Source organism: Chiloscyllium plagiosum, unplaced genomic scaffold (genome assembly GCF_037043375.1).
Source record: "Chiloscyllium plagiosum isolate Xiang-an unplaced genomic scaffold, Cpla_swu_hap1 HiC_scaffold_36, whole genome shotgun sequence".
In the NCBI taxonomy this organism is placed as follows: domain Eukaryota; kingdom Metazoa; phylum Chordata; class Chondrichthyes; order Orectolobiformes; family Hemiscylliidae; genus Chiloscyllium; species Chiloscyllium plagiosum.
The window spans coordinates 28,839,317-28,866,897 of NW_028270174.1; the positions used below are offsets into that span (position 1 = coordinate 28,839,317).

General features: G+C 46.5%; 1 protein-coding gene across 1 annotated transcript; it reads left to right on the plus strand.

Annotated features, from left to right (window-relative positions):
* On the plus strand, nt 1-26,872 carry LOC122539350 (nocturnin). The gene is made up of 3 exons (XM_087980053.1): nt 1-244; nt 20,763-21,035; nt 24,242-26,872. The coding sequence occupies exons 1-3, from the start codon at nt 40-42 to the stop codon at nt 25,072-25,074; spliced, it is 1,311 nt and encodes a 436-aa protein (XP_087836179.1). The 5' UTR covers nt 1-39; the 3' UTR covers nt 25,075-26,872.
* The last annotated feature ends 709 nt before the right edge of the window (nt 26,873-27,581 follow it).

Genomic DNA, 27,581 nt, shown 5'->3' on the forward strand with positions numbered 1-27,581 from the left:
GGCTGAGCCGAGCCGGTTAGGGGCTGAGCCGAGTGGCCGATGCGGGCGGTAATGTTTCAGGCACCGGCTCGGCTGTGCGCGACGTTACGCCAGCGAGATCTGCTGCAGCTCATGTCCGGCTCTTCGCCCGCGTTCAGGCGCCGGGCTCCGCTCCGCAAAACCGACTCGGCGACCGGGTCGTCGACGTCGCTGCCGTCAGCGGCGGGAGGACCGGCCCCGGGAGCGACTGGCGCCGCGGCCACTGGTGAGTACTGGGGAGGGAAGGAGAGGGGGAGAGCCGGCCCCACATGGATGTGAGGGGGGGAGAGCCGGGGCTGGTTCATTGCTACATCAGCAGTTAGCCCCACCCCCCGCCGTCACTCCTCCTCCCCCTCCCCCCTCACCCCCCACTCACCCCCTCACCCCCTCACCCCCCCTCCCCCCTCACCCCCCACCCCCCCCCTCACCCCTCACCCCCCCCTCACCCCCCCCTCACCCCCCCCCTCACCCCCCCTCACCCCCCCTCCCCCCTCACCCCCCCCTCACCCCCCCTCACCACCCCCCCCTCCCCCCTCACCCACCCCTCACCCACCCCCCCCTCCCCCTCACCCCCCCCTCACCCAGCCCCCCCTCCCCCCTCACCCCCCCCCCCTCACCCCCCCCCCCCTCACCCCCTCACCCCCCCCCCCCTCACCCCCCCCCCTCACCCCCCCCACCATCACTCCACTCCACAACCCCCCCCTCTCGGCCATCACTCCTCCTCCCCCCCCCGCCATCACTCCTCCTCCCCCCCCGCCATCACTCCTCCTCCCCCCCCGCCATCACTCCTCCTCCCCCCCCCGCCATCACTCCTCCTCCCCCCCCGCCATCACTCCTCCTCCCCCCCCGCCATCACTCCTCCTCCCCCCCCGCCATCACTCCTCCTCCCCCCCCGCCATCACTCCTCCTCCCCCCCCGCCATCACTCCTCCTCCCCCCCCGCCATCACTCCTCCTCCCCCCCCGCCATCACTCTCCTCCCCCCCCCGCCATCACTCCTCCTCCCCCCCCGCCATCACTCCTCCTCCCCCCCCGCCATCACTCCTCCTCCCCCCCCGCCATCACTCCTCCTCCCCCCCCGCCATCACTCCTCCTCCCCCCCCCGCCATCACTCCTCCTCCCCCCCCGCCATCACTCCTCCTCCCCCCCCGCCATCACTCCTCCTCCCCCCCCGCCATCACTCCTCCTCCCCCCCCGCCATCACTCCTCCTCCCCCCCCGCCATCACTCCTCCTCCCCCCCCGCCATCACTCCTCCTCCCCCCCCGCCATCACTCCTCCTCCCCCCCCGCCATCACTCCTCCTCCCCCCCCGCCATCACTCCTCCTCCCCCCCCGCCATCACTCCTCCTCCCCCCCCGCCATCACTCCTCCTCCCCCCCCGCCATCACTCCTCCTCCCCCCCCGCCATCACTCCTCCTCCCCCCCCGCCATCACTCCTCCTCCCCCCCCGCCATCACTCCTCCTCCCCCCCCGCCATCACTCCTCCTCCCCCCCCGCCATCACTCCTCCTCCCCCCCCGCCATCACTCCTCCTCCCCCCCCGCCATCACTCCTCCTCCCCCCCCGCCATCACTCCTCCTCCCCCCCCGCCATCACTCCTCCTCCCCCCCCGCCATCACTCCTCCTCCCCCCCCGCCATCACTCCTCCTCCCCCCCCGCCATCACTCCTCCTCCCCCCCCGCCATCACTCCTCCTCCCCCCCCCGCCATCACTCCTCCTCCCCCCCCGCCATCACTCCTCCTCCCCCCCCGCCATCACTCCTCCTCCCCCCCCGCCATCACTCCTCCTCCCCCCCCGCCATCACTCCTCCTCCCCCCCCGCCATCACTCCTCCTCCCCCCCCGCCATCACTCCTCCTCCCCCCCCGCCATCACTCCTCCTCCCCCCCCGCCATCACTCCTCCTCCCCCCCCGCCATCACTCCTCCTCCCCCCCCGCCATCACTCCTCCTCCCCCCCCGCCATCACTCCTCCTCCCCCCCCGCCATCACTCCTCCTCCCCCCCCGCCATCACTCCTCCTCCCCCCCCGCCATCACTCCTCCTCCCCCCCCGCCATCACTCCTCCTCCCCCCCCGCCATCACTCCTCCTCCCCCCCCGCCATCACTCCTCCTCCCCCCCCGCCATCACTCCTCCTCCCCCCCCGCCATCACTCCTCCTCCCCCCCCGCCATCACTCCTCCTCCCCCCCCGCCATCACTCCTCCTCCCCCCCCGCCATCACTCCTCCTCCCCCCCCGCCATCACTCCTCCTCCCCCCCCGCCATCACTCCTCCTCCCCCCCCGCCATCACTCCTCCTCCCCCCCCGCCATCACTCCTCCTCCCCCCCCGCCATCACTCCTCCTCCCCCCCCGCCATCACTCCTCCTCCCCCCCCGCCATCACTCCTCCTCCCCCCCCGCCATCACTCCTCCTCCCCCCCCGCCATCACTCCTCCTCCCCCCCCGCCATCACTCCTCCTCCCCCCCCGCCATCACTCCTCCTCCCCCCCCGCCATCACTCCTCCTCCCCCCCCGCCATCACTCCTCCTCCCCCCCCGCCATCACTCCTCCTCCCCCCCCGCCATCACTCCTCCTCCCCCCCCGCCATCACTCCTCCTCCCCCCCCGCCATCACTCCTCCTCCCCCCCCGCCATCACTCCTCCTCCCCCCCCGCCATCACTCCTCCTCCCCCCCCGCCATCACTCCTCCTCCCCCCCCGCCATCACTCCTCCTCCCCCCCCGCCATCACTCCTCCTCCCCCCCCGCCATCACTCCTCCTCCCCCCCCGCCATCACTCCTCCTCCCCCCCCGCCATCACTCCTCCTCCCCCCCCGCCATCACTCCTCCTCCCCCCCCGCCATCACTCCTCCTCCCCCCCCGCCATCACTCCTCCTCCCCCCCCGCCATCACTCCTCCTCCCCCCCCGCCATCACTCCTCCGCCCGCCCCCCCCGCCATCACTCCTCCGCCCGCCCCCCCCGCCATCACTCCTCCGCCCGCCCCCCCGCCATCACTCCTCCGCCCGCCCCCCCGCCATCACTCCTCCGCCCGCCCCCCCGCCATCACTCCTCCGCCCGCCCCCCCGCCATCACTCCTCCGCCCGCCCCCCCGCCATCACTCCTCCGCCCGCCCCCCCGCCATCACTCCTCCGCCCGCCCCCCCGCCATCACTCCTCCGCCCGCCCCCCCGCCATCACTCCTCCGCCCGCCCCCCCGCCATCACTCCTCCGCCCGCCCCCCCGCCATCACTCCTCCGCCCGCCCCCCCGCCATCACTCCTCCGCCCGCCCCCCCGCCATCACTCCTCCGCCCGCCCCCCCGCCATCACTCCTCCGCCCGCCCCCCCGCCATCACTCCTCCGCCCGCCCCCCCGCCATCACTCCTCCGCCCGCCCCCCCGCCATCACTCCTCCGCCCGCCCCCCCGCCATCACTCCTCCGCCCGCCCCCCCGCCATCACTCCTCCGCCCGCCCCCCCGCCATCACTCCTCCGCCCGCCCCCCCGCCATCACTCCTCCGCCCGCCCCCCCGCCATCACTCCTCCGCCCGCCCCCCCGCCATCACTCCTCCGCCCGCCCCCCCGCCATCACTCCTCCGCCCGCCCCCCCGCCATCACTCCTCCGCCCGCCCCCCCGCCATCACTCCTCCGCCCGCCCCCCCGCCATCACTCCTCCGCCCGCCCCCCCGCCATCACTCCTCCGCCCGCCCCCCCGCCATCACTCCTCCGCCCGCCCCCCCGCCATCACTCCTCCGCCCGCCCCCCCGCCATCACTCCTCCGCCCGCCCCCCCGCCATCACTCCTCCGCCCGCCCCCCCGCCATCACTCCTCCGCCCGCCCCCCCGCCATCACTCCTCCGCCCGCCCCCCCGCCATCACTCCTCCGCCCGCCCCCCCGCCATCACTCCTCCGCCCGCCCCCCCGCCATCACTCCTCCGCCCGCCCCCCCGCCATCACTCCTCCGCCCGCCCCCCCGCCATCACTCCTCCGCCCGCCCCCCCGCCATCACTCCTCCGCCCGCCCCCCCGCCATCACTCCTCCGCCCGCCCCCCCGCCATCACTCCTCCGCCCGCCCCCCCGCCATCACTCCTCCGCCCGCCCCCCCGCCATCACTCCTCCGCCCGCCCCCCCGCCATCACTCCTCCGCCCGCCCCCCCGCCATCACTCCTCCGCCCGCCCCCCCGCCATCACTCCTCCGCCCGCCCCCCCGCCATCACTCCTCCGCCCGCCCCCCCGCCATCACTCCTCCGCCCGCCCCCCCGCCATCACTCCTCCGCCCGCCCCCCCGCCATCACTCCTCCGCCCGCCCCCCCGCCATCACTCCTCCGCCCGCCCCCCCGCCATCACTCCTCCGCCCGCCCCCCCGCCATCACTCCTCCGCCCGCCCCCCCGCCATCACTCCTCCGCCCGCCCCCCCGCCATCACTCCTCCGCCCGCCCCCCCGCCATCACTCCTCCGCCCGCCCCCCCGCCATCACTCCTCCGCCCGCCCCCCCGCCATCACTCCTCCGCCCGCCCCCCCGCCATCACTCCTCCGCCCGCCCCCCCGCCATCACTCCTCCGCCCGCCCCCCCGCCATCACTCCTCCCCCCGCCCCCCCGCCATCACTCCTCCCCCCGCCCCCCCGCCATCACTCCTCCCCCCGCCCCCCCGCCATCACTCCTCCCCCCGCCCCCCCGCCATCACTCCTCCCCCCGCCCCCCCGCCATCACTCCTCCCCCCGCCATCACTCCTCCCCCCGCCATCACTCCTCCCCCCGCCATCACTCCTCCCCCCGCCATCACTCCTCCCCCCGCCATCACTCCTCCCCCCGCCATCACTCCTCCCCCCGCCATCACTCCTCCCCCCGCCATCACTCCTCCCCCCGCCATCACTCCTCCCCCCGCCATCACTCCTCCCCCCGCCCCCCCGCCATCACTCCTCCCCCCGCCCCCCCGCCATCACTCCTCCCCCCGCCCCCCCGCCATCACTCCTCCCCCCGCCCCCCCGCCATCACTCCTCCCCCCGCCCCCCCGCCATCACTCCTCCCCCCGCCCCCCCGCCATCACTCCTCCCCCCGCCCCCCCGCCATCACTCCTCCCCCCCGCCCCCCCGCCATCACTCCTCCCCCCGCCCCCCCGCCATCACTCCTCCCCCCGCCCCCCCGCCATCACTCCTCCCCCCGCCATCACTCCTCCCCCCGCCATCACTCCTCCCCCCGCCATCACTCCTCCCCCCGCCCCCCCGCCATCACTCCTCCCCCCGCCCCCCCGCCATCACTCCTCCCCCCGCCCCCCCGCCATCACTCCTCCCCCCGCCCCCCCGCCATCACTCCTCCCCCCGCCCCCCCGCCATCACTCCTCCCCCCGCCCCCCCGCCATCACTCCTCCCCCCGCCCCCCCGCCATCACTCCTCCCCCCGCCCCCCCGCCATCACTCCTCCCCCCGCCCCCCCGCCATCACTCCTCCCCCCGCCCCCCCGCCATCACTCCTCCCCCCGCCCCCCCGCCATCACTCCTCCCCCCGCCCCCCCGCCATCACTCCTCCCCCCGCCCCCCCGCCATCACTCCTCCCCCCGCCCCCCCGCCATCACTCCTCCCCCCGCCCCCCCGCCATCACTCCTCCCCCCGCCCCCCCGCCATCACTCCTCCCCCCGCCCCCCCGCCATCACTCCTCCCCCCGCCCCCCCGCCATCACTCCTCCCCCCGCCCCCCCCGCCATCACCACCCCCCCCCGCCATCACCCCCCCCCCCCGCCATCACCCCCCCCCCCGCCATCACCCCCCGGGTGCTTGATTTGAAGTGTCTCCAATTTACCAACTGCAAAGTCACAGCTTACAGCAACTGCATACTACAGGAAAGGTAACATTTTCTTCAGGTTTACAGAGTTTTGAGGCAGAGAACAGGCAACTTCTGTCCTGGGAGAAGACCGGCACACTCTTCCTCTGTCACTGTAACCTGCTTCCTGCTTCAGTCATATCACATCACATCACATCCTGTGTCAAAATTGAAGATAACCTTAAGTAAAGGAAGAATACATTATGCCAAAAAGGGTATAAAAATCTTTATACTGTGAACTCCATATCTCAAATCTATATTTTAGTCGCTTTTTGAACTGCCATGTATTGGTAAGAAATTGTATTTGTGTGTCATGGTTACACATTAACTGAAATCATTCAATTTAACTTGCCTTAACAAAATGTCGATATTCTTAACTTTTGCTCTTATAGATTTCCAGCAATCAGAGGAAATGTCTCCATATCATTAAAGTTAATTGATCCCTTGTAAACATGGTAGTTAAGTTTTTTGCAAGATCAAGCTCCATCTATGAAAGGATATATGTGTAAGATGAAGACCGCTTGCTCAAAGTATCGTCGTCTCAAAAGCTCTGTACTTAACCATGTACAGATGACTGGAGAAATGAATGTGTTATGATAAAGCACACTTTCAATAGATGGTGAATCAGCTTCCAGTAACTATGTACATAGATGATTGAATGGGGAAGTCCGTTGCCTGCTCAGATAGATGCTGCTCTATACTAGTCTCTCATGCGGAAACAGGCTGCTAAAGTATTAAAATTCTGGATGTAGATTTGCTCGTTGAGCTGGAATATTTGTTTTCAAATGCTTCATCACCATACTAGGTAACATCTTCAGTGAGCTTCTGAATTAAGCTTCATTCAGGGGCTCACTGAATATGTTACCTAGTATGGTGACAAAATGTTTGAAAACAAACCTTTCAGCTCAGCGAGCAAACCTACATCCAGAACCTTATTCTGAGCTTCGAATCTTCTCAACTCATATTGAAATTTCTTAACCAGTGGTTGAGGCCTGCCCATTCAAAAGTAACTGAATTTTACAGCACAGTGAATCTTAATGGTCAACTATCCTCAGTAGTCAAATCTCAATTGACAAATAGTCAAATGCACACAAGACATTTCAGTACTAAATAAACACCTTTAGTTCTCTTAAAATTCTTAATTCTGAAGTAAGAATGTATATGATAGTTGTCTTTTGATGTGAATGAAGTGAGGTGGGGGAGAGGGTAAGTAAACTAGTTGTGGCCTTAAAATGCCTAAAAGCTATTAAATGATATATCAAAACTGCTCAAAGATCTAGTAGCATTTGTGAAGATAGAAAGAGTTAAAATTTCAGGTCTACCCTCCATCAGTTCTGATCAGATGATGCCAAACTTGCTAAGTATTTCTCTCTCTTTTTTTCCATTCAGATTTCCACAACACCAGTATTTTGCTGTTGCATCTCCCTCCCACCCCCAAAAGAACTCCTAACCTCCTTGTTTTTCCTAGTTCACGCTCATTGTATCTATATAGTTATCTTTTCTCGAGTAAGCCATGCATCTTCATTTTATCAAGTTTCCTAGGCAGTTCTTCATAAAGACTAGTTCAAACTGATAAACATTGACTGTATTAAAGAAAAATCAAAGATATAATAAAACAGTTTTTAAAAAATGAAAAAGGTAGCACATGGATATGAAATTGTCTGTATGAGAGGAGACAGTAGAAGTCAGCAATTTTTTTTCAGACTGACGAAGAGTACATTAGGAGTTCGCTCACAGGTCAGTACAAAGACCACTACCTTTATTCATGTTAATGTCTTGTACTTTGCTGTTCAGGACGCAATTACAAACTTTGCAGTTGGCTTGCAACCTGGAAGCATTATAAACTGTGAGAAGGCTTTGATAAATTTCAAGGGGACCTGGGTGGGCAAGTAGCATATTAAATTGAATGCAGAAAACATGTGATTTGTTTTCAAAGTAAAATCAAGAAAGGGTCTAAAAGAATTGGCATAATTCTAAAGGAACGGAGATTGTTGCTCACACTTGTTGGCCTCATTTTTGTGTGCACCAAATAGATTTTTCGTCCAAAAGAGAGCAGTTTGAGGTGTGTTTGTGAATTTGCTAACAATACCAGCAAGGAGCAACACCAACACTGGGTTGCCACTATGACCATCTGAGAGTTTTGAGTCACTAGGTGGTTATGAAATGGGAAAGGTGATCTGGCTGTTGCTATCATTTTGTTCAAACATATGATAAACCAGTACAGAATAATTTGAGAATGGGTCCCATAATGTGGGTCATTAGCTGTATGGGCAGGTCGGCAAAGCTGTGAATGCTCTCCATAAAGAAAAGCTTGGGAGAAGTTTTGAAAGAATTGCTTAAAATTAAGGTGTCTCGACAGAACAGACAGAAAATGTTCCCATTTGGGTGTGGGCCAAGAGTCAGTTTTTCATGTTACAATCATCTTTTTGGAAAACTGTTATGCAGCAAGTGGCTAGGAGTGAACTACCCAACAGTTTGGTAACAACTCAGAATTAGTTAAAGATTTAAGGCTCTCTGTAAATGGACAACATCAAATGCTCCAGAGCAGCTTCAGCATTATGCTAGATCCAGAAGAATGGTCACTCTGTACTGACTCCCGGAAAGATTTGAAGGGCAGCTGCAGCATAGGTTTGGTTACAGAGGCAAGTACACTCTCAGTTAACATCTCATTAACCCACTGTCAAGTGTATACATGTACTGTCTCATGTAATCCCACGAGGGTGGCAGGCTACCTGAGTTGTTTTTGCAGAGAGCCAGCACAAAAACAATATGTAAATTGGCCTCCTTTCTGTTGTAACCATTGATTGACAATTCTTTTGGTGTCACTAATATAGTCTTTTTTTACTTACTTAATCTACTGATTACCTTAATTAACAAGTCTTTCTCTGCATATTAATCTCATCTAACCACTCACTCGCTACTTGTGTTAAAGTAACTGTTATACTCTTTAGTCTCTTTGACAATGCATGTTTTATATTGGCAATATGTAAATTTATGTAATTTTCAGCACAACTTTGAAATTTTAGTTAAACATCTAATTCCTCTTCACATTCTAAGAAGTGTGCAGTGATCAGAAGCTTTGAATTGTTATAGCTTTATTTATACGTAGCCGCCTTACCTAATTATTTTATTCTTTCCTCTGTACCTTTTTTGTTCCTGTTGTCAGATTCTTATTAACAAATTTGTAATAATGATGCAGCAGTTAATATAGGTTGAATTTGGGGTGGGGCCAGACTTTAACCTCCAGGTGGATCCCACTTCTCTTGAACTTTGCATGTTGCCCCTCTCTCAAGCCACAGAGGAATTCCCTCCTTCCAACAATTCGCTCTCATGTGCATTGCTGTTCTCCTTTTTAATAAAAGTTCTGCTTGTGGCAAGACCCTGAGAAAATTGGTAAGGATGTCTCAGACCCTCCCATTGGCTCTTATTGAAGCCCAGTCTCCTGAATCCCAAGATTCTACTGCTGTTTCTGTATTTGCCTGAAACAGTTTTGCATTGACCAGCAAGTGACAATAATTAAAAGGTTACCCTGGGTGCTGTTGATCAGGTTGTATGTATGACGAACTGCCTCGCAGGTAGTGGATATCGTATGCTGGTAATATTTCTGTCATTGAGAAAATAATGGTCAGGAGCTAGAGTTTGAAATGCATGCTGATGCTATCAGGGTGTAACATCCTACATAAATCTGAATGATTCCTACAAGCTGCACTCAGGTCCCACGTCTCTCAGTCTTCAGATTAAATTCCAAGGAGAGGGCATTGAGTTCACCAACTCCAGTGCAGGTCATGTAACTAATTCATTCAGAACACAACAGAAATAGAACTCGGCAAATTGACCCATTGAGTTTGCTACTCCATTCATTAAAGGCATGCCTGATCTGATTTGTGCACTTAACTCCACTTTCCTGTCTAATCACTCACTCTGGAAGAAAATTCGAAGGAGTAATAGCCTTCTGAGGAAAAGTCAACCTCATTTGTCATAAATATAATACTCCTTATTTTTAAACTCTGTTCCCTAGTTGTAAACTTTTCCACCAGGGAGAACATCCCTCTCAACATCTACCCTGTTACCCCCTCCGTCTCCGTATACTCCAATGAGTGTACAGTTGAGAGTGTATGGTGCTGGAAAAGCACAGTCTATTGTACTTTCAGCTACCTTCTCCCCAGCTCCACTCCCTCCCATTTATCTCTCCACCCCCAAGGGTCCTGTCCTCATTCCTGATGAAAGGGCTCCTACCCAAAACGTCGATTCTCCTGCTCCTTGGATGCTGCCTGACCTGCTGTGATTTTCCAGCAACACACTCTCGACTCTGATCTCCAGCATCTGCAGTCCTCACTTTCTCCAATGAGTATACACTCATCTAGTTAATCTGTCATTATAAAATCACTCCTTCATCCATAAACTCCTCTTCTACAATAAAATGTTCCACATATTAAGCATAGAGGGTTTTGACCCAGCAGTTATAGTTTTCCTTGAGACAAAATATAAGTATACTGCATTATGTTTGGCTGCCACCAATGAGGACACTTTCTTCATTGAAAGACACTTCACAAGGAGACTTGGTGGTAATGTTGTCAGTTATGTCAAGCCAACACACTTTGTGTTAACAGTACTATGGAAACTCAATCAAGTTAAAACTAACTTTTGTGATTTATACATAGCATCATAGTTAAAAAACAAGAGTAAACCATTCAGCTCTTGTAACCTGTTCTGTTTTGATTCAATCATGGTAGATGCAGATCTTATTCAATCTACTTAGTATCTGCAATGTCCTGTAGATGAATGTAAAATATTGAAATTTAATAAACTATACCAATATCTGTTTATTTTAATTATACATGGTAGTTTGAGATGCCCAGGCTTCTGTGATGCAGCAGTAATGTCCCAACGCCTGAGTTAAAATCCTACCTGTTCCAGAAATGTACAATAATCACTGAATCGATTGATTAGAAAGTATCTACTGTGTGTCTGTCACGAAGAACAACCCAGCATTGAACTTGTTTAGAATGAAATTGTAAGCTCAGGCAAGCGATGAACAGTCTGGGTGTATTCTTCATAGCCTTGGAGGTCCTCTTAATTTTATTCGTTTTGATTCTCTGTATTTTGATTCTCTTCCCAAACAGTCTCAATCTCAATTTTTAATTGGTAGTCTGAACAGATATCCGCTATCCCTTGTTCGATGTTTGATTTTTAAATCACTTGAGGGATATGGGACTCACTGTTGGGCCAGCACTTGTTACCTATCCCTAGTTGTCTTTGTAAGTGGTACTGAGCTACTGCATTACATGTGCTAAAGGTATACCCTCAATGACTTTAGGGAGGGAATTCCGCGTTATTGCTTCAGGTGACCAGTGAAGGAACAGCAAAGAATTTTTCAAAGTCGGGATGGTGAGTGGCTTGGAGGAGAACTTGGGGTGGAGAGTATGGTGCTGGAAAAGTGCAGCAGGTCAGGCAGCATCTGAGGAGCAGAAGAATCAATGTTTCGGGCATAAGCCCTTCATCAGGAAATGTGATGGAGGAGAACTTGAAGACAGTGGTGTTTCCAAGCATTGTCTGCTGTTGGCCTGCAGGTTGGTCATAGGTCTGGAAGATGCTGTCAAAGATCTTTGAATTGCTGCAGTGCATCTTGTAGATAGTACTCTCTGCTGATATTGAGAATCAGTAGTGAAGTGACTGAATGTTTGTCGGTGCTGAGCCAATAAAGCAGGCTGCTTTGTCCTGGATGATGTCCAGTTTCTTGAGTATTGGAGCTGCACTCATCCAGGTAAATGGGGAGTATTTTATCACAGTCCTGACTCCAGCCTTGTAGATTTTGGACAGACTTGAGGGAGTCAGTATGTTATGGCATCATCCCTGTAGTTATTGCTCCTTGTTCTGCATTCCGCCATAGCAAGTAGTTTCCCCCCCCTCGATCTCAGCAAATCCTCACTCCTTCTAAAACTACCTTAAATAGTCATGATTTGGAGATGCCGGTGTTGGACTGGGGTGTACAAAGTTAAAAATCACACAACACCAGGTTATAGTCCAACAGGTTTAATTGGAAGCACACTAGCTTTCAGAGCGACGCTCCTTCATCAGGTGATAGTGGAGGGCTCGATCGTAACACAGAATTTATAGCAAAAATTTGCAGTGTGATGTAACTGAAATTATACATTGAAGAATTGATTGTCTGTTAAGCCTTTCATCTGTTAGAATACAGTGATAGTTTCACTTCTTTCATGTGTAAATCACAAAACCCTTTTTTTTTAAAGTTGCGTTCTCGGGTTAGCTGTTAACAATGGTGATAGCTAGATAATATGTTGAAGGTGCTAGCCCCCTGTGTTCTCTGTCTATGACCTGATGTTTAGATTGATTCCAATCTAAAAAGTGAAATAACAGAGTTTTACATAAATTCGTGCAGTTTTTGAGCTCAGAGTTCGACATGAATCTATGTGATTTTTGACTGTGCAACGTAACTCTGAAAGTACCAAAAAAATTCACCACACAATATATATGTGTGCATGTGGGTCTTTGTCTGTCTGTGTGTGTGTCTGTCTGGGGTGGTGTGTGTGTGGTGAGTGCAGAGTGTCTTAAGTCTGTGAGGGGGTGCATGTGTGGGAGTCTGTGTGTCTATAAGGGTGTGTGTAGGTGTCTGTGTGCACGTCTGTGTGTATCTGTACCTTAAATAGATTACCTCCTCTTTTGTCAACAAGAGAATTCGAGCTTTGCCTGTGTAACCAGTCCTTGTAATCTTAACCCTGGTATAAGAGAATAACATTGAGATGTGTCTAATTCTGAAAAGTACTTTTTTCTTAAAGAAGTACAGAACTCTTATGGAATTGATGAGCATGGAATAAGGCCACCTTGATGGAGAAACTGGCTTCTTTTTCTCTGGTAAAACGCTTAAACAGTCCTTAGAAAATTCCAGTTTTTATTTTGATACGAAGTTGGTAGTGCCTTCTATACCCTTTTGTCCATGCTTGTGTGTGTAGTGGCTCATAAATGACCCTCAGCAGTAACTTTGAGCTAATGTGATGGATAATGCGTAAGGCAGGCACCCAAGATGACAGGGCGATTATCTGTTTTCAACCATGTGATTGGCATAGGGTAGACTCAGGCCCTAGAAATAGTGTATGAATGAGAGCTCAGAGAAGGGGTGCATTTGTCATCAGGAAGCCATTCCCTTTAGGTGGAAGATGGACAAACTCTGTGCCAATTCTCCATTTCAACACTTGCGGTCATCTGTTGGGTGTGTACACTTCCTGTTTGTTTTAGCCAATGCATCATTTGAACTGTTGCTTAATAAACTAACTTAAAATTACTTAGTACTTGACTACCTATCTTGGGGACTGCGTCCCAAACCAATGGTTTTTAATTTTTAAAAAAGTGAGTGACTTGGACAATTAGTTTTGCTCAATCTATTATTGTATGCACTTGTGATTGTACATTGATTAAAATATTTCCTGCCATTGCATTTTTTATGTCATTAACAGAAAATGAACCAATGCCTATTTCTTCCACAGGGATCTTGTACAACGTCTGTGACAGAGTCCAATCAGGAGATATTTGACCAGATATTGATCTTGTTTTGGTGTACTATATTTACATAGGCGTTCACAACTTTAAATCAAACAATGGTAACAATGAACTCAAGAAAATGAAATATGTTGTTACTCATTTGCATGTGGACTTTGAGGTTTCTGCTGTTCATTATAGTTTATACTCTTAGTATAGGTGATGACTGTTGGACATTGTTAGCTGTATTCTTGGGAGAATCGGTGATAGCACTGCATGTGTAATCTCAAAAATTAATGCCTTTTTAACATCAACTGTGTAATTTTATACCATCACTTTATCTAAACCAAATTGGCATAGTTAAATTACTTTACTGAATGTGGCCTATTGATTCTCTTGGTTGAAGATGTAAAAGATTCTCTTTGCCTGCTTCCCAAAAATAGTACTGAGTGGTTTAAATATATAGAGTGTCATGGGTGATGAGTGCTGAAACCTGATGCTGAAGAGGTCAATGCTATTGCCTGAGTTCTGGAGCATGCCAAATATGTGTGCAGTACTAACAAGGAACAGAAGAGTGGCTACACAATGATTACGAAGATACGCACAAATATGGAAAGTCAAATTATGCAATCAGCTGACTTGTTTCCCTTCCCGACTATGTATAAATTCCTTCCAAATAAAAAGTTTGAAGTCATGGTTTTAGGTCAGGAGGGCAACATGCTGATAATACAAGTCAAGATCTTTGACCTTTTGCATTTTGAAACAGAACTTTCTTAAGCCAATCAACATAGCTGGAGTATATTTAGAAGGCATGGATTTTGCTGTATCTGTTTTGAATCGGTGCAAGTGTGATAGGTACGTTTCTTCTCTAGCCTTGCAATTTCAGCTCATGAAAGGACGTAGTTATGGAAAAGACTCTGGTTCAGTATTTGAACTTATACATTCTGCTTTCTGTGAAAGTGATTGGAGGTATTTGTTAACAAGCTTGTGCATAGTTAATCGCACTTGTCAGGCATCCTTTTACCTGTGGACAGTCTATTCCAATCAACTTTTTGAAAGTTCTTGTCTTGTACTATTGAAATTTGCCTTACTGCAATTGAAATTTTTTAAACTTTTTTGGAAGGTTTATTCTTTTCAGGAATCATTTTGAAATGAATAGAATTATGATCGCTAAACCCAAAGTGCTCTTCCACATTCACTTCACTTGCCTACCCAGCCTTATTGCCCAAAAGGTCTAGTTTTGCTCCCTCTCTAGTAATATTGATAAAATTTTCTTGAACACATTTGACGTCATCCAAACCATTGACACTATGGTAGCCCCAGTGAGTTTGGAAAATTAAAATCCCCATTATTACAACTTTATTGTCCTTACATATATCTGATTGCCCTGTGTATCTGTTTCTCAATTTCACTCTTACTATTGGGGGGGGCAATAGTACAATCCTATCAGTGATTTTTTCATATTTGTAATTTCTACCTATCTATTTTCACTGGATGATTTTTCAGAAATATCTACCCTAGTTAGAGTAATAATATACTCCTTTAATCAAAAATGCCATCCCCCACCTTGCCTCCTTTTTCTTTTCTTTTGTAGTTTATAAAACCCAGAGCTGCCATCTTGTTCATCTCTCAGCCAGATTTATGTAATAGCTATGACTGCCAATCTCATGTTCTTAAACATAGCCTGAGTTCATCTGCCTCATCTGTGAGACCTCTTGGGTTCAAATAAATGCAGTTTAGTTCTTCTAAGTTACTAATACTTAAACTCTCTCTCGTGTCTTTCTTTCCCACCAATTGTTCTGTTTGTATTGCTACTTAGAATTCATCCACTCCCTCTATCAGTATAAAGTCTCAATGGAATGAGCAAATCTTTGCAAGATATTGGTCCCTTTCCAGTTTAGATTAGACCCATTCTTTTTGATCAGGTCGTTTCGATCCCAAACGTAATTCCAATTGTCCAAAACCTTGAATCCCTGAACAAAACGCCAGTTCTTCAGCCATTGACTTATCTCCTTAAACTACTTGTTCCTTCCCTCGCTCTGGCATTGATAGAAAACCAGAAATTGCTACGTCTAAGGTTCTATTTTTAATCTTCTACGTAACCTCTTAAATTCACTCTACTGCTTTTAATCTTTTTCTCTACAAATGTTATTCCTGCCAACGTGCACAATAATGTTTGGCTTCCCAATCTCACCTTTAACAATATACTTGAAATGTTTAGATAGGTCCTTAACCCCAGCACCAGGAAAGCAACAAATGTCCTAAATTTATGCCCACTACCACAGAATCTCCTGCCTTATGCACTTGACAGGAAAGACCCTGACAACAATAATTAGACAGCATTTGACAAGATTTAATATAATGTAAGAATCGTTCCAAGTGTCCAGTAACTTGACTGACCCTTCCATTTTTCTTGGAGAGACTATCCCCTTCAGTTCCAAAAGCTGAATATCTATTTGAGAGGAATAACCATCAGAGAGTTTTGAACTAGCACATCACCTTTCTAACAGTCACCTATCTACCTGACTGATCTTGCTGTGTAATAACTTTTCTAAATCCACTAGCCACTTCCCTCTGTACCTCATTTATGGTCTTAACAACATTTAAGCCTTAAAGGATGTTTCAGTAATACCTTTTTACACCTTTCATTACCTCCAGAAAGTAATGTTAAAATGGAGAAAATTAAATATACATCTCAAACATATAAAACTTAAATCAACCACTTAGCTGATTAACTGAAAAAAAAGTCCTCTTCAATAAATTTCTCTAAGAAAAATCTTTTCCAGAGCCGACCATGTGTAGGACTCTCTGGAATGAAAGCGCAACTCCTTTTTTCAAAAAAAAAATCTGTTTAGCTTTTCAAAAAAAAACCTGTGCAACATATAAAAAAACCTTCTAACGCAGACTTTTTAAACTTCTGAATTAAGAATTAAAGAGAACCTCAGCTTGTTCTTATAAAAAGCCCATTTGGAAAAAACATCACTTTTGTTGGGTTTTTGATTTTTTTTGTGATGTAAATGAAACAAAATGGAGGAAAAATCTTTTTAGTAAAATATAATAGCTGTTTTTTAAAAAAAAAACACTAAGCCTGCAGTCCCAGGACCAGCTGCAAGATCCATGCTGCTTTTCAAAATATGTCTGAATGTATTTTTATTTTGGTATTAATGGTAGGGCTTATTTATGGTTGGGCCTTTGGTAGTGTTGTAGAACAAAGGGACCTAGGGCTGGAGGTACAGAATTCTTTAAAGTTTGTATCACATGTAAACAGCATTTTTTTAGATTAAATTCCCTACAGTGTGGAAACATGCCCTTCAGCCCAAATCCATACCAACCCTCCATGCTTGTCTTCATTGCTTGTTCTTTGTGTATACGAATTGGGATGTTATATTGAGATTGTATGGTACACTGGTGAGGTCTCTTCTGGAATACTGTGTCCAGTTCTGGTCACCCAGTTATAGGAAGGATATTATCAAGTTGAGAGGGTTCAGAAGAGGTTTACCATGATGTTGCCTGGTATGGAAAATTTGAAGATGGGATGGTATGGAAGATGGGACTTTTTTTTTCACTGGAGTGTAGGAGATTGAGAGACGACCTGATAGAAGTTTATAAAATGAGAGGTATAGGTACAGTTAATGGTAGTTGTCTTTTCCCTAAGATAGGAGATTTCAAGACTTGCAGGTACATTAAGGTGAGAGAAGAGAAATCTAAAATGGATATGCCCAGTTTTTTACTTACACAGCAGGTGGTTTGTGTGTGGAATGAACTTCCTGAGAAAGTGTGGAGGTGGATACAATTACAGTGTTTAAAAGACATTTCGATGCATGCATAAGAAAGATTTGGAGGGATATGGGCCAGGAACAGGCAGATCAAACAGATCAGATTATGGTCAGCATGGATTGGTTGGATTGAAGTGTCTGTTTCCATGCTTTAAGGTTTTACAATTAAACCTAGAACATAGTGAAGAGTTCACAGTTGAGAGTGTTCATCTTGGAAGAATACTCAGAATTGACACTTCCAGTACAATAATATCTCTCTACAAATACTGCCGGATCCAGAGGGTTTTCCTGCACTTTTTAAAAAAAAAAATTTAGACGCTACCTGTCAAGCTGAATTATGAATGTACTTTCTTGGCAATCAAATCCTGTTTGTGACTTTGAAGCTGCTGGCTCAAAGGTCGCGATGCTACTGACTGCTTCCAAATTCGCATTCTTACCTTTTTTCCAATATTTTCAAAACCTGTCTGCTCAAGCAACAAAAAGCTGTTCTACTTTGCAGCAGATTTTGCCTGTAGCTTGCTGGCTAATAGGTTTGTAATGGAAATAGATTTAAAATATTCTTGGATAGAATCAGTGCAGAGGCGCCATTAGGCCCATCAAATCTGCACTGACCCTCAGAGCATTGCCACCCAGACCCAGCCCCCTGTAACCCTACACTTGCCATGGTTAATCCACCTAACCTGCACATTTTTGGATGTGGGAGGAAATGGGAACTTCTGACGGAAAGCCACACTAACACTGGGAGAACATTCAAACTCTGGACAGACAGTCATCTGAGGCTGGAATCTAATCCGGGTCCCTGGTGCTGAGATACTAATTGAGGATTAGTTAATGTGTAGGAGATGGTCTTTTTCAGGGTGGAAAGATGTAACTGCAAGAACTGGTCCTGGGACCCCAACTGTTTACAATCTAGAATAAAGATTTGGTTGGGGGGGTGGGGGCCCGCAAAGTGTGCTGTATTCAAATTTGCTGATGTATACAAAAATAAGTGGGAGGGTGTATAATGAGGAATTACAAGGGGGCTATAGGTTGTGTGTGGGCCCAAACCTGGCAGGTGGAGTTTATTGTCAGAGATTGAAGGGTCTGGCACTTTCATAGGAATAATCAAAAGGCAGACTATTATTTGGAGAGAAATTCCATGAAAGTGCTACACAGGGATCTGGGTGCTCTTGTGCATAAAGCACAATGTTTTCATGCAGGTATAGCAAGTATTTAAGATAGTAAATGGAATTTCACCTTTTGCTGGGATTTTGAATTGAAAAGTAACAGTACAGGGTGTTGGAGAGGCTGCATCTGGAGTACAGTGTACAGCTTTGGTGCCTGTACTTAAAGGATGTACTGGCATTAGAGAGATTTCACAGCTCTCACTAGCTTGATTGGTGGGATGGAAGAGTTGACTTGCCAAGGGTAGCTAAACAAGTTAGGCCTTTGGTCTAAACTCTAATGAATAATGAAGGGTGAACTTATTGAAACATACAAAATTCGGAGGGGCTTGACATGTTAGATGTCTCACTAGTGGGAGCATCATCTCAGCAATTAAACTAGGGTTGAAGTTACAGAATAGAGGGGTCCCATATATCAGTATCAGGTGTGATCTTGGTGATTGGCAGGGCATGCTTGAAGGGCAAAATCGTCTTCTACTCTTTATTATTCTTAGTATCTTAATATAATATTTGTCTTGTGTATATTTAATAAGTCTCCTGACACTTTTGAAGATGTTGTGAAGTTTGTCCAGTATTGTGCCCATCTACCAACATCAATGCAACACATTAACTCTTTGTGGGAATTTCCTATCTGTAAATTGAAGTACCTAGGTTTCCTACTTGAAGTTTTATTGTGCCAGTACACTTTCACTTGGGCCAACTCAATTGTGCAAGTCAGTATTTTGTTTCCCCAAGGTTCTTTGCAACTTGCAAAATATTTTTACATGGGCTCAAACAATTCTAGGCATTTATATTAGATTACAGGTAGCATGTATTTGCCATGTGTTGGAATATCTGGCATTGTAGTTAGGTGTATGCTAGTTAGTATTTAGGAAGCTAGTTTACGCTTTTCTTTTTAAATGCATTTTAAAAAGATTCAAGTATAAATCTCCCACATTGCAGAGTTCTTATTCTTTATTAACAGTATTTGGACAAATGAAGAATATTGTTTTGTTTTTAATAAAAGGATTGCCTGTGTGATACAGAGTGCCATTTGTACCAGAATTAAACTAAGTGTTGCTGAATCTGGTTAGGAAGACTGAGTTCTGGTTAAACCAAAAACTAGAACAAAGCAGGCTGGTTAGAAATGGCGGTGTGTTTTTTTAAATGTTGGTATGCCACATCTCCATAGAGCTCTGATATCAAGGCTAGCTCAAAGATTCAGAAAAAGTCATTTGTGATCTCCCTGGTTTTTCTACTCTGCAATGACTGCTGCAGAAAAATTCTTTCTTGGGATATGGTGTCACTGACTGGACCAGAATTTATTGTCCATCCCTAGTTTTCATGAAGATGAGCTGTTTTCTTGAACTACTGCAGTTCATTAGATGTAGGTGTACACCCATTGTGCTGTTCTGGAAGTAGTTACACACTTTTTTTTTGATCCAGTGACACTGAAGGAACGGTAATTATTTTCAAATCAGGATGGTGAGTGACATGGAGGAGAACTTGCAGGTGGGGATGTTACCCAATGTTACTGTTCTTGTCCTTCCAGATGGATTTGGAAAGTGCAGTTTAAGTGAATTTCTACTGTGCACTGTACAGAGTACTCATCACTGCTGTGTGGGGTGTTGGTAGAAGGAGTGAATGCTTGAGGATATTGTGCCAGGCTGCTTTGACCTGGATGGTGTCGTGTTCCTTGAGCATTGTTTGAGCTGCACTATTGTAGGCAGGTGGAGACTATTCCATGACACTCTTCACCTGTGCCTTGGAAATGCTGGAGAGAATTTGAGGAGTCAGGAGGTGAGTTGCTCCCTGCAGGATTCCTATCCTGAGAGTTTTTTTTTGTAGCTGGTTTATTTATGCAGCCCGTCTAGTTCAATTTCTGAACAGTAGTAACCTCTGGATTGAGAGTGGGTTCTAAAGTGCTGAACAAATCAGGGAGAGTAAAACTGTCTTGATCCCATCTTGACCGTAATCTTGGTGTATTTCCTCAAGCTGTCTCTTTTATTGGATGGGAGTAGGTGTTTCAACTGAAAATGGGTCAATGATGATGCTCCTAATTTCTTCGGTAATAGCAGACCAAGAATTTCAGACCATTTCTCTCTCGCATTCAACTCTAGTAATTTATCCTGGGTCAGTCTGTATGGTTCACTACTATATCATGTGGTAGGTTCATCACATGACCCATTGAAGGAAGTCTGACAGTGCTGTATTCTGGGGTGTACAGAAGCACAGCTTAAACATAGGCAATAAAAATTTATCAGCAGCTGTCATTGGCCCTCTGGTATGATGCCCCAAGCAATGTGAGAGAAGCACAATGTCAAGCTATTCTTTATATATAGTTACATCTTTTTTCTTTTGAGGGTCAGGCTAAAGGTGGCTGAAAATACCAAAAGATGTGGTCTCTTTAAAATTGTCATGTTAAAAACTCTGCTCAAACATGTCCAATTTTAATGGCATTTTTGTTTTAATTGAATTTTACTCTCATCATGTATTACTTACCTAAAACTGGATGCTTAAGATATTTAACCTCCATCTTTCCTTTTTTATTTAGTGTGTTCCATGGGAACTAATACCAACAGGTTGTACAGTGCCATGGCTCCAACTATAACAGATAATGGAATACCACAACCAAAGGAATATGATGTAGAGACCAACTTTGAACCAGTTGATCCAACAGACCCCAGTGATCTCCTCAAAGAATGTCAGAAGGTGCTCGAAAAACGTCCACCCAGACTCCAACGGGATTTTTTGCTTTTAAAGAAAAGTAATCTTTCTAGTGTGTCTCGTCCAATCAAGGTCCTGCAATGGAACATACTAGCACAAGGTCTGTCCTTTCAGTATGAAACGTGTTGCACTTGTGATGAAGTTAACATCAACATGGTGATGTTTAAATGATTGTTTAAATTCTAACACCTCTTCTCTCCTGAAAAGAGCCTCTTCAAGGAATACCATTCTATAGACAGTGGCACCCTTCCAGTTATTTGCCTAAATGATTAATGTTCATTGTCAAATCCTTATAGTATTAGGAAGTATTTTACTATTGCTGAATATCACAGCCACAGTTGTACAGCATGAAAACAGACCCTACAGTCCAGCTAGTCCATGCCAACTATATTCCTAAACTAAACTAGTCCCACTTGCCTTGATTTGGTTCATATCATTCCAAATCTTTGCTATTCATGAACTTATCCAAATGTCTTTTAAATGTTGTAACTGTACCTGCATCCACCGCTTCCTCTGGCAGTTCATTCCAAAAATTAAATCACTATATTTTAAAAAAATATAAATCTTTTTTCCTCTCACCTTATAAATAAACCCCCTAGTTTTGAATTCCTTCCCACACATACCTTGGGGAAAAGATCCATGCTATTCACCTTATCTAGGCCCCTAATGATTTTATAACTCTCTATAAGATTTTACAACCTCCTATATGCCAGTGAAAAACGTTCAAGCCTGTCTTCATGACTTGATTCCAGGCAATGTCCTGGTAAATCTTTTCTGAACCCACTCCAATTTAATAATATCCTTCCTACAGCAGGACAACCAGAACTGCACACTGTTTTCTAGAAGAGGGCTGACCAACCTCCTGTACAACCTCAGCATGATATCTCAACTCCTATTCTCAAAGGGCTGACACCTGATCTAGTTATTGTCTGACATTCATGTGGATTTTCCAGCAGGGGCACTGTATGGTGATCTATCCCAGTTGATTTTATTTCATATTTAACTTTCCTTCTTCTGTGCTTGGATTCAATAACAGCCAAACTCTGTCCTGGTAAATCATCACAAGCAGAAATCCACTCAGTCATTCTCCTTGTCCCTGCTTCTCGACCTCTGGAAAGATGATTCTGTAAACATTGCTTAACCTGTCTTTTACCAGTGATTGTTCTTCATGCCCAAGTCCAGAAAGTGGGTATTAGCAAGTTATCTGCATGTGAAAGTAATGCTGAGTTGAAATTGGTTTACTGCAAGCCATCACGCCCTCCTTTTTTCTTTCCCTACCCCCCCCCCCCCCCTCACTAATTAGCATCCTACGAATAGTGGGGTTTTGCAGTATACTCTACTCTATTTATTGTTTAAAAAAAGTAATTGTTGACTTTACTTTGGTTAACAATTTCTGATTTGTTTGCATTATTTTGTGCCTTGGAAAAGTTTTAATCAGGCCTTTTGCAGCAAAACATAAAATTCTCTTTTCTTGGGGGGAGGCCTGAAACAAACTGTGCTGGAGAAACTCAACTCGATTGGTGTAACAGCATCTGTGGAGAAACAAGTTAATGTTTCAAGTCTGATACGACTCTTCAACAGAAGTCTTGCCAGACTTGAAACATTAATCCTTTTCTCTTTTAAGAAAGACTGCTGATATCTTTTGAATGTTGTCTTTGTAAAAGCCCTTGAATTTAAGAACTAGTGGTAGCAGGACTACTCCAGCCAATATTTATACCCAGCAGTACAAAAAAGACAAGACCAGTTGATTCCAATGTCCCAGTGCGTAAGAATAAGTGGGAAAACACTTACATTTTGTATCCATCATCAAAGACTAAATTTCAATAGGAGAGCAGTGCTGTCTTAAATCTTTCACAATGTAAAGGTGTTCTTAGAGTCAGTGGTATGACTTGTCTCATTCGCATAGATAATAGATCCCAAGATGAGGCATGTAATCTTTCCACTACGTTCATGTCTTAAGCAAGTGATCCGTGCACCCTCTAATAAAAGCATGGGGAATAAAAGGTTCAGTTTGTTCAAATACTAAGTTTTTGAACCAGAACATAGATGAAGTCCTTTGCAGAATAAGCAGTGTCCTTGTTTAATCAATGTAGAGTCATGAAGATGTACAACAAGGAAACAGACCTTTTGGTCAGATATCTTAACCGAATCTAGTCCCACTTGCCAGTACTTGGCCCATATCACTCTTAACCCTTGCTTTATAGATGTCTTTTTTAAATGCTGTAATTGTACCAGCCTCCAACACTCCCTCTGGCAGCTCATTCCATACATGCACCACCCTCTGTGTGAAAAAGTTGTCCCTGAAGTTCCTTTTGAATCTTTCTCCTCACCCTGAACCTATGCACTCTAGTTCTGGACTCCCCACCCCAGGGAAAAGACCTTGCCTATTTATCCTATCCATGCCCCTTGTGATTTTGTAAACCTCTATAAGGTCACCCCTCGGTCTCCGACGCTCCAGGGAAAACAGCCCTAGCCTATTCAGCCTCTTCCTCTAGCTCACATCCTCCAACCCTGGCAACATCTTTGTAAATCTTTTCTGAACCCTTTCAAGTTTCACAGCATCCTTCCAATAGGAAGGAAACCAGAATTGCACGCAGTACTCCAAAAGTGGCCTAATCAATGTCCTGTACAGCCGCAACATGATCTCCAAACTCCTATCCTCAATGCTGTGACCAATACAAGACAACACAACAAACGTTATCTTCACTAGCTGAAAATGTGTTGCTGGAAAAGCGCAGCAGGTCAGGCAGCATCCAGGGAACAGGAGAATCGACGTTTCGGGCATAAGCCCTTCACTGTATCTTCACTATCCTATCTATCTGTGACTCTACCTTTCAAGGAGCTGTGAACCTGCACTCCAAGGTCTCTTTGTTCAGCAACACTCCCGAGGACCTTACCATTAAGTGAGCAAGTCCTACCATTAAGTGAGCAAGTCCTGACCTGATTTACTTTTCCAAAGTGCAGTACCTTGCATTTATCTAAATTAATCTCTATCTGCCCATCTGATCAAGATCCTGTTGTACTGAGGTAACCACCTTCACTGTCCACTACACCACCTCCAATTTTGGTGTCATCTACAAACAGGTTGGTTGAATATCTTCTCTTTGCTGTTCCCTTTATTGATTATATAGGACATTGAGGCTACAACAGGACATCTGTTTTTTTTTATGATACTTGAGCTATGCTTTGTCCCTAATGCGTGCATGTATTACTAACTTCTCTTGTATTAATGTGATTTGACTTTTATATTTTACCAACATGATAGTACATTTTTGATTTCAACTTTTCACTCTCACTTTAACACAGCTCTTGGAGAATGGAAGGATAATTTTATTAAATGTCCAAAGGAAGCTTTGAACTGGTCAGAGCGTAAATACCTTATCTTGGAGGAGATTCTAACCTACCACCCAGATATCTTATGTCTGCAAGAAGTGGATCATTACTTTGATACCTTCCAGCCAGTTCTCAGTGGGTTAGGCTATCATTCAACATTCTTCCCTAAACCATCATCTCCTTGCTTGGATGTAGAACATAACAATGGGCCAGATGGATGTGCACTGTTTTTTCTGCGGGAACGATTTGAATTGATTGACACTGCCACAATTAGACTAGCAGCAAAGATGTTGCAGACCAATCAAGTGGCTATTGTCCAAACCCTCCGCTGCATTGAAACTAGCAAAGTGTTCTGTGTTGCTGTGACTCACCTGAAAGCCTGCAGTGGTTGGGAGCGATTCCGTTCCTCTCAAGGCTGTGATTTGCTTCAGAATCTAGAAACCATTACTAATGGAGCCGGTATTCCTATTATTGTGTGTGGAGACTTTAATGCAGAGCCCACTGAGGATGTTTACAAACAGTTTACTAAGTCTAGTCTAAATCTGAGCAGTGCATACAAGCTATTGAGTGAAGATGGGCAGTCAGAACCCCCCTTCACAACATGGAAGATAAGACCCTCAGGCGAGAGCTGCCATACGTTGGATTACATTTGGTATTCCCGGAATGCATTTTGTGTGAATAGATTGCTGAATTTGCCTACAGAGGAACAAATTGGCCCTAACCGCTTGCCGTCGTTCCACTATCCTTCAGATCATTTGTCACTTATTTGTGAATTTAGCTTTCTGGATCAATTTGATGAATGTTGACTCATTTCAATGTTATCAAAAGGTCAAAATTAATCAGTACGTTGAATTGAACCTCTCCGCCCACCCTCCATTGAACCACTACCATCATTTTGAGACTAGTCTGTCTTCAGACCATGATTGTTGGTGAAATGCTATACAGTGCTTCTGTCTCAACGGCAGTGAACCTTTTTTCTAAAGCTTAATTCAAATGCCACTGAATGTGAGGACCATTTCTTTTAAAATATTTGTATACGTTTTCTTGGATGGAGCTTGGGTAGTTTGTCTCAAATTGTGTGGTTTTATATGCAAATCAACCAATGTGTACTTTGCCTTGTGTTTTATTCAGAAATAAACAGATGGCCAGTCATTTCTGATTTTGCACACCGTTACTACGTTTGACCTTCATTTAATCCCCTCTCAAACAGACCAAAGAAAAATCTGGGCTAAGTGTAAATGTGTATACAATTCCAAAACTACTAAATTATTCAACTATAAACAACAAACTGTGGTTACGTGACTGGAAGTAAATGTGAAATTCATTGTAAACTTAAGTTTCTTAATTCTAATGTTTTTGCAGTTTAGAGGAGCCATATGATACAAGAGGCTTTTTACTCTTTCTTAGGATGTGGACATTAAGGTCAGTATTATTGTCCAGCCCCAATTGCCCTTGCGGAGGTCTAATGGCCCCCTTCCTGAGTTGCTGTAATCCAGCTGGTGTTGGTATATATCCAGTGCTGTTAGGGAGGACGTTCTTCAACATTCAGATCTAGTACCTATTTCCAGTATAGCACAGTAAAGCCCTTTATTGTGCTTAGTGGTGTTCCCACTTATTACTGAACCCCAATTATTTGTAGTTTTTTTTTAAATCAAGCTGTTCACACTTATTTTACATTGAACCTATATCAACACCAGGAAATGCCTTTTCCTTGAATAGGAAGATCAGTTCCAGCGTTAAATCCTGCTATCAAATTTGCCACACGATTCCCCATTTTCTTAATGCTAATTTGCAACATGTCTTTTTAAATGCTACAGTAATCCTGTTGTAGTAATCGGAGGCAAACTTTCCAATCTTGCACACTTAAGGAAGAATTTGATCCTTACTGGTATTAACCACTAACATGAGCAATTTATATAACTTTTAAAATAACTTTTTTTTAAAATTTTAAAGAAACCACAAATTGGGGGCCCAAACAGTACAAAAGCCTGAAAGTTAGTGTGGGATCTGTGACATTTTGTGTTGAAATAATGGATATGATATTCATCTGCTCTTAATAACAATAACTAGTGATGGCACTACATTTGAAATGCTTGAAACATTTGAACCGGATGCAAGCAATTGCTACTTTATTATAGTTTTAATCTAGAAAATACTGTGAACTGATAACCAATGTTATTGCAGCTGAAGGTTTTACCATGAATATTCACTGAGGTGCAATCTAATGCAAAGCTTGTAAGCACAAAGGTTTTCCTTAAAAATCCTACAATTAGTTGTTTTTTTTTCCAAAAAAAACTCCTGGATGCCATTCTTTCAAACATTTTTCATAAGTCTATTGTATTAAGTGTAGTTCCAAACAATTTTATTCTTCTAGTCCTGTCTCAAATGGAATCCATTAATACTGCACCATTTTGAACTGTAAAGTCCTAAACATTAAATGAATTATAACGGATTTGAAATGGACACTTATAACTGCTTTTTGAACTTTTAGTTACCCTAACTTATTTCTGCAACATGCATATTTATTGTTTATGATAATGTACCAAATGTTTGTGCAGAGGAATGTAACTATGAACGTATGAAATTAAAAATCCAAAGTTGGAATTTCTAGTGTCAGTTTCGTAGTGAGTTTTTATATAAAGCACATTTAAAGCAGCTGTTTTATTTCTGTGTTGTGCACTATTGTTCCATGTTCATTCAATGATAGGAAATGTTAAGAGCTGGTAGCTTTGATCAAAGGCTTTTATAATTACAAATTGTTTTAAAATAAACCTCAACTCCACTATTATTAATGTTTGTTATTTCTTCAGTTTCTAAAAGCTTAAAGATTAACAATGTTATTGAAACACTGAACAGTAATGTATTTACCATAACAAAGGCCATCAGTATTTACTGCAACAAATTCATGCAGGGAGATTATTTGGCAGGTTGGAAGTGTTTTCTTTCAGTTACTAGAAGGGTAATAACTTTTATTACAGCTGAGAGAAGGTCAAAGGCATGAATGGTAAGGTTAAAGAGTTTTTTTTATCTTGTCCAATAGTGTAAATGAAGTACATTGTCCTTTGTTATTGGAGGTGTCTTTTAGGTTCATATTTGTGATGTGGCATTTCAATGGGAGTAATTTAACATCAAGCAAATCTCATCATTGAAGATTAAACACTACTGTAGTAGTTTACATGTTCTTAATTCTGAAATCTTATTGACACATGAAATTTCTATAGGATTTTAGCAAATTGAGGTATTATATATACCATTAATTCCATTCACTTGCAGTGTTTCTCCCAAGAGTTATACAGATCAGAAACCTAAGCAT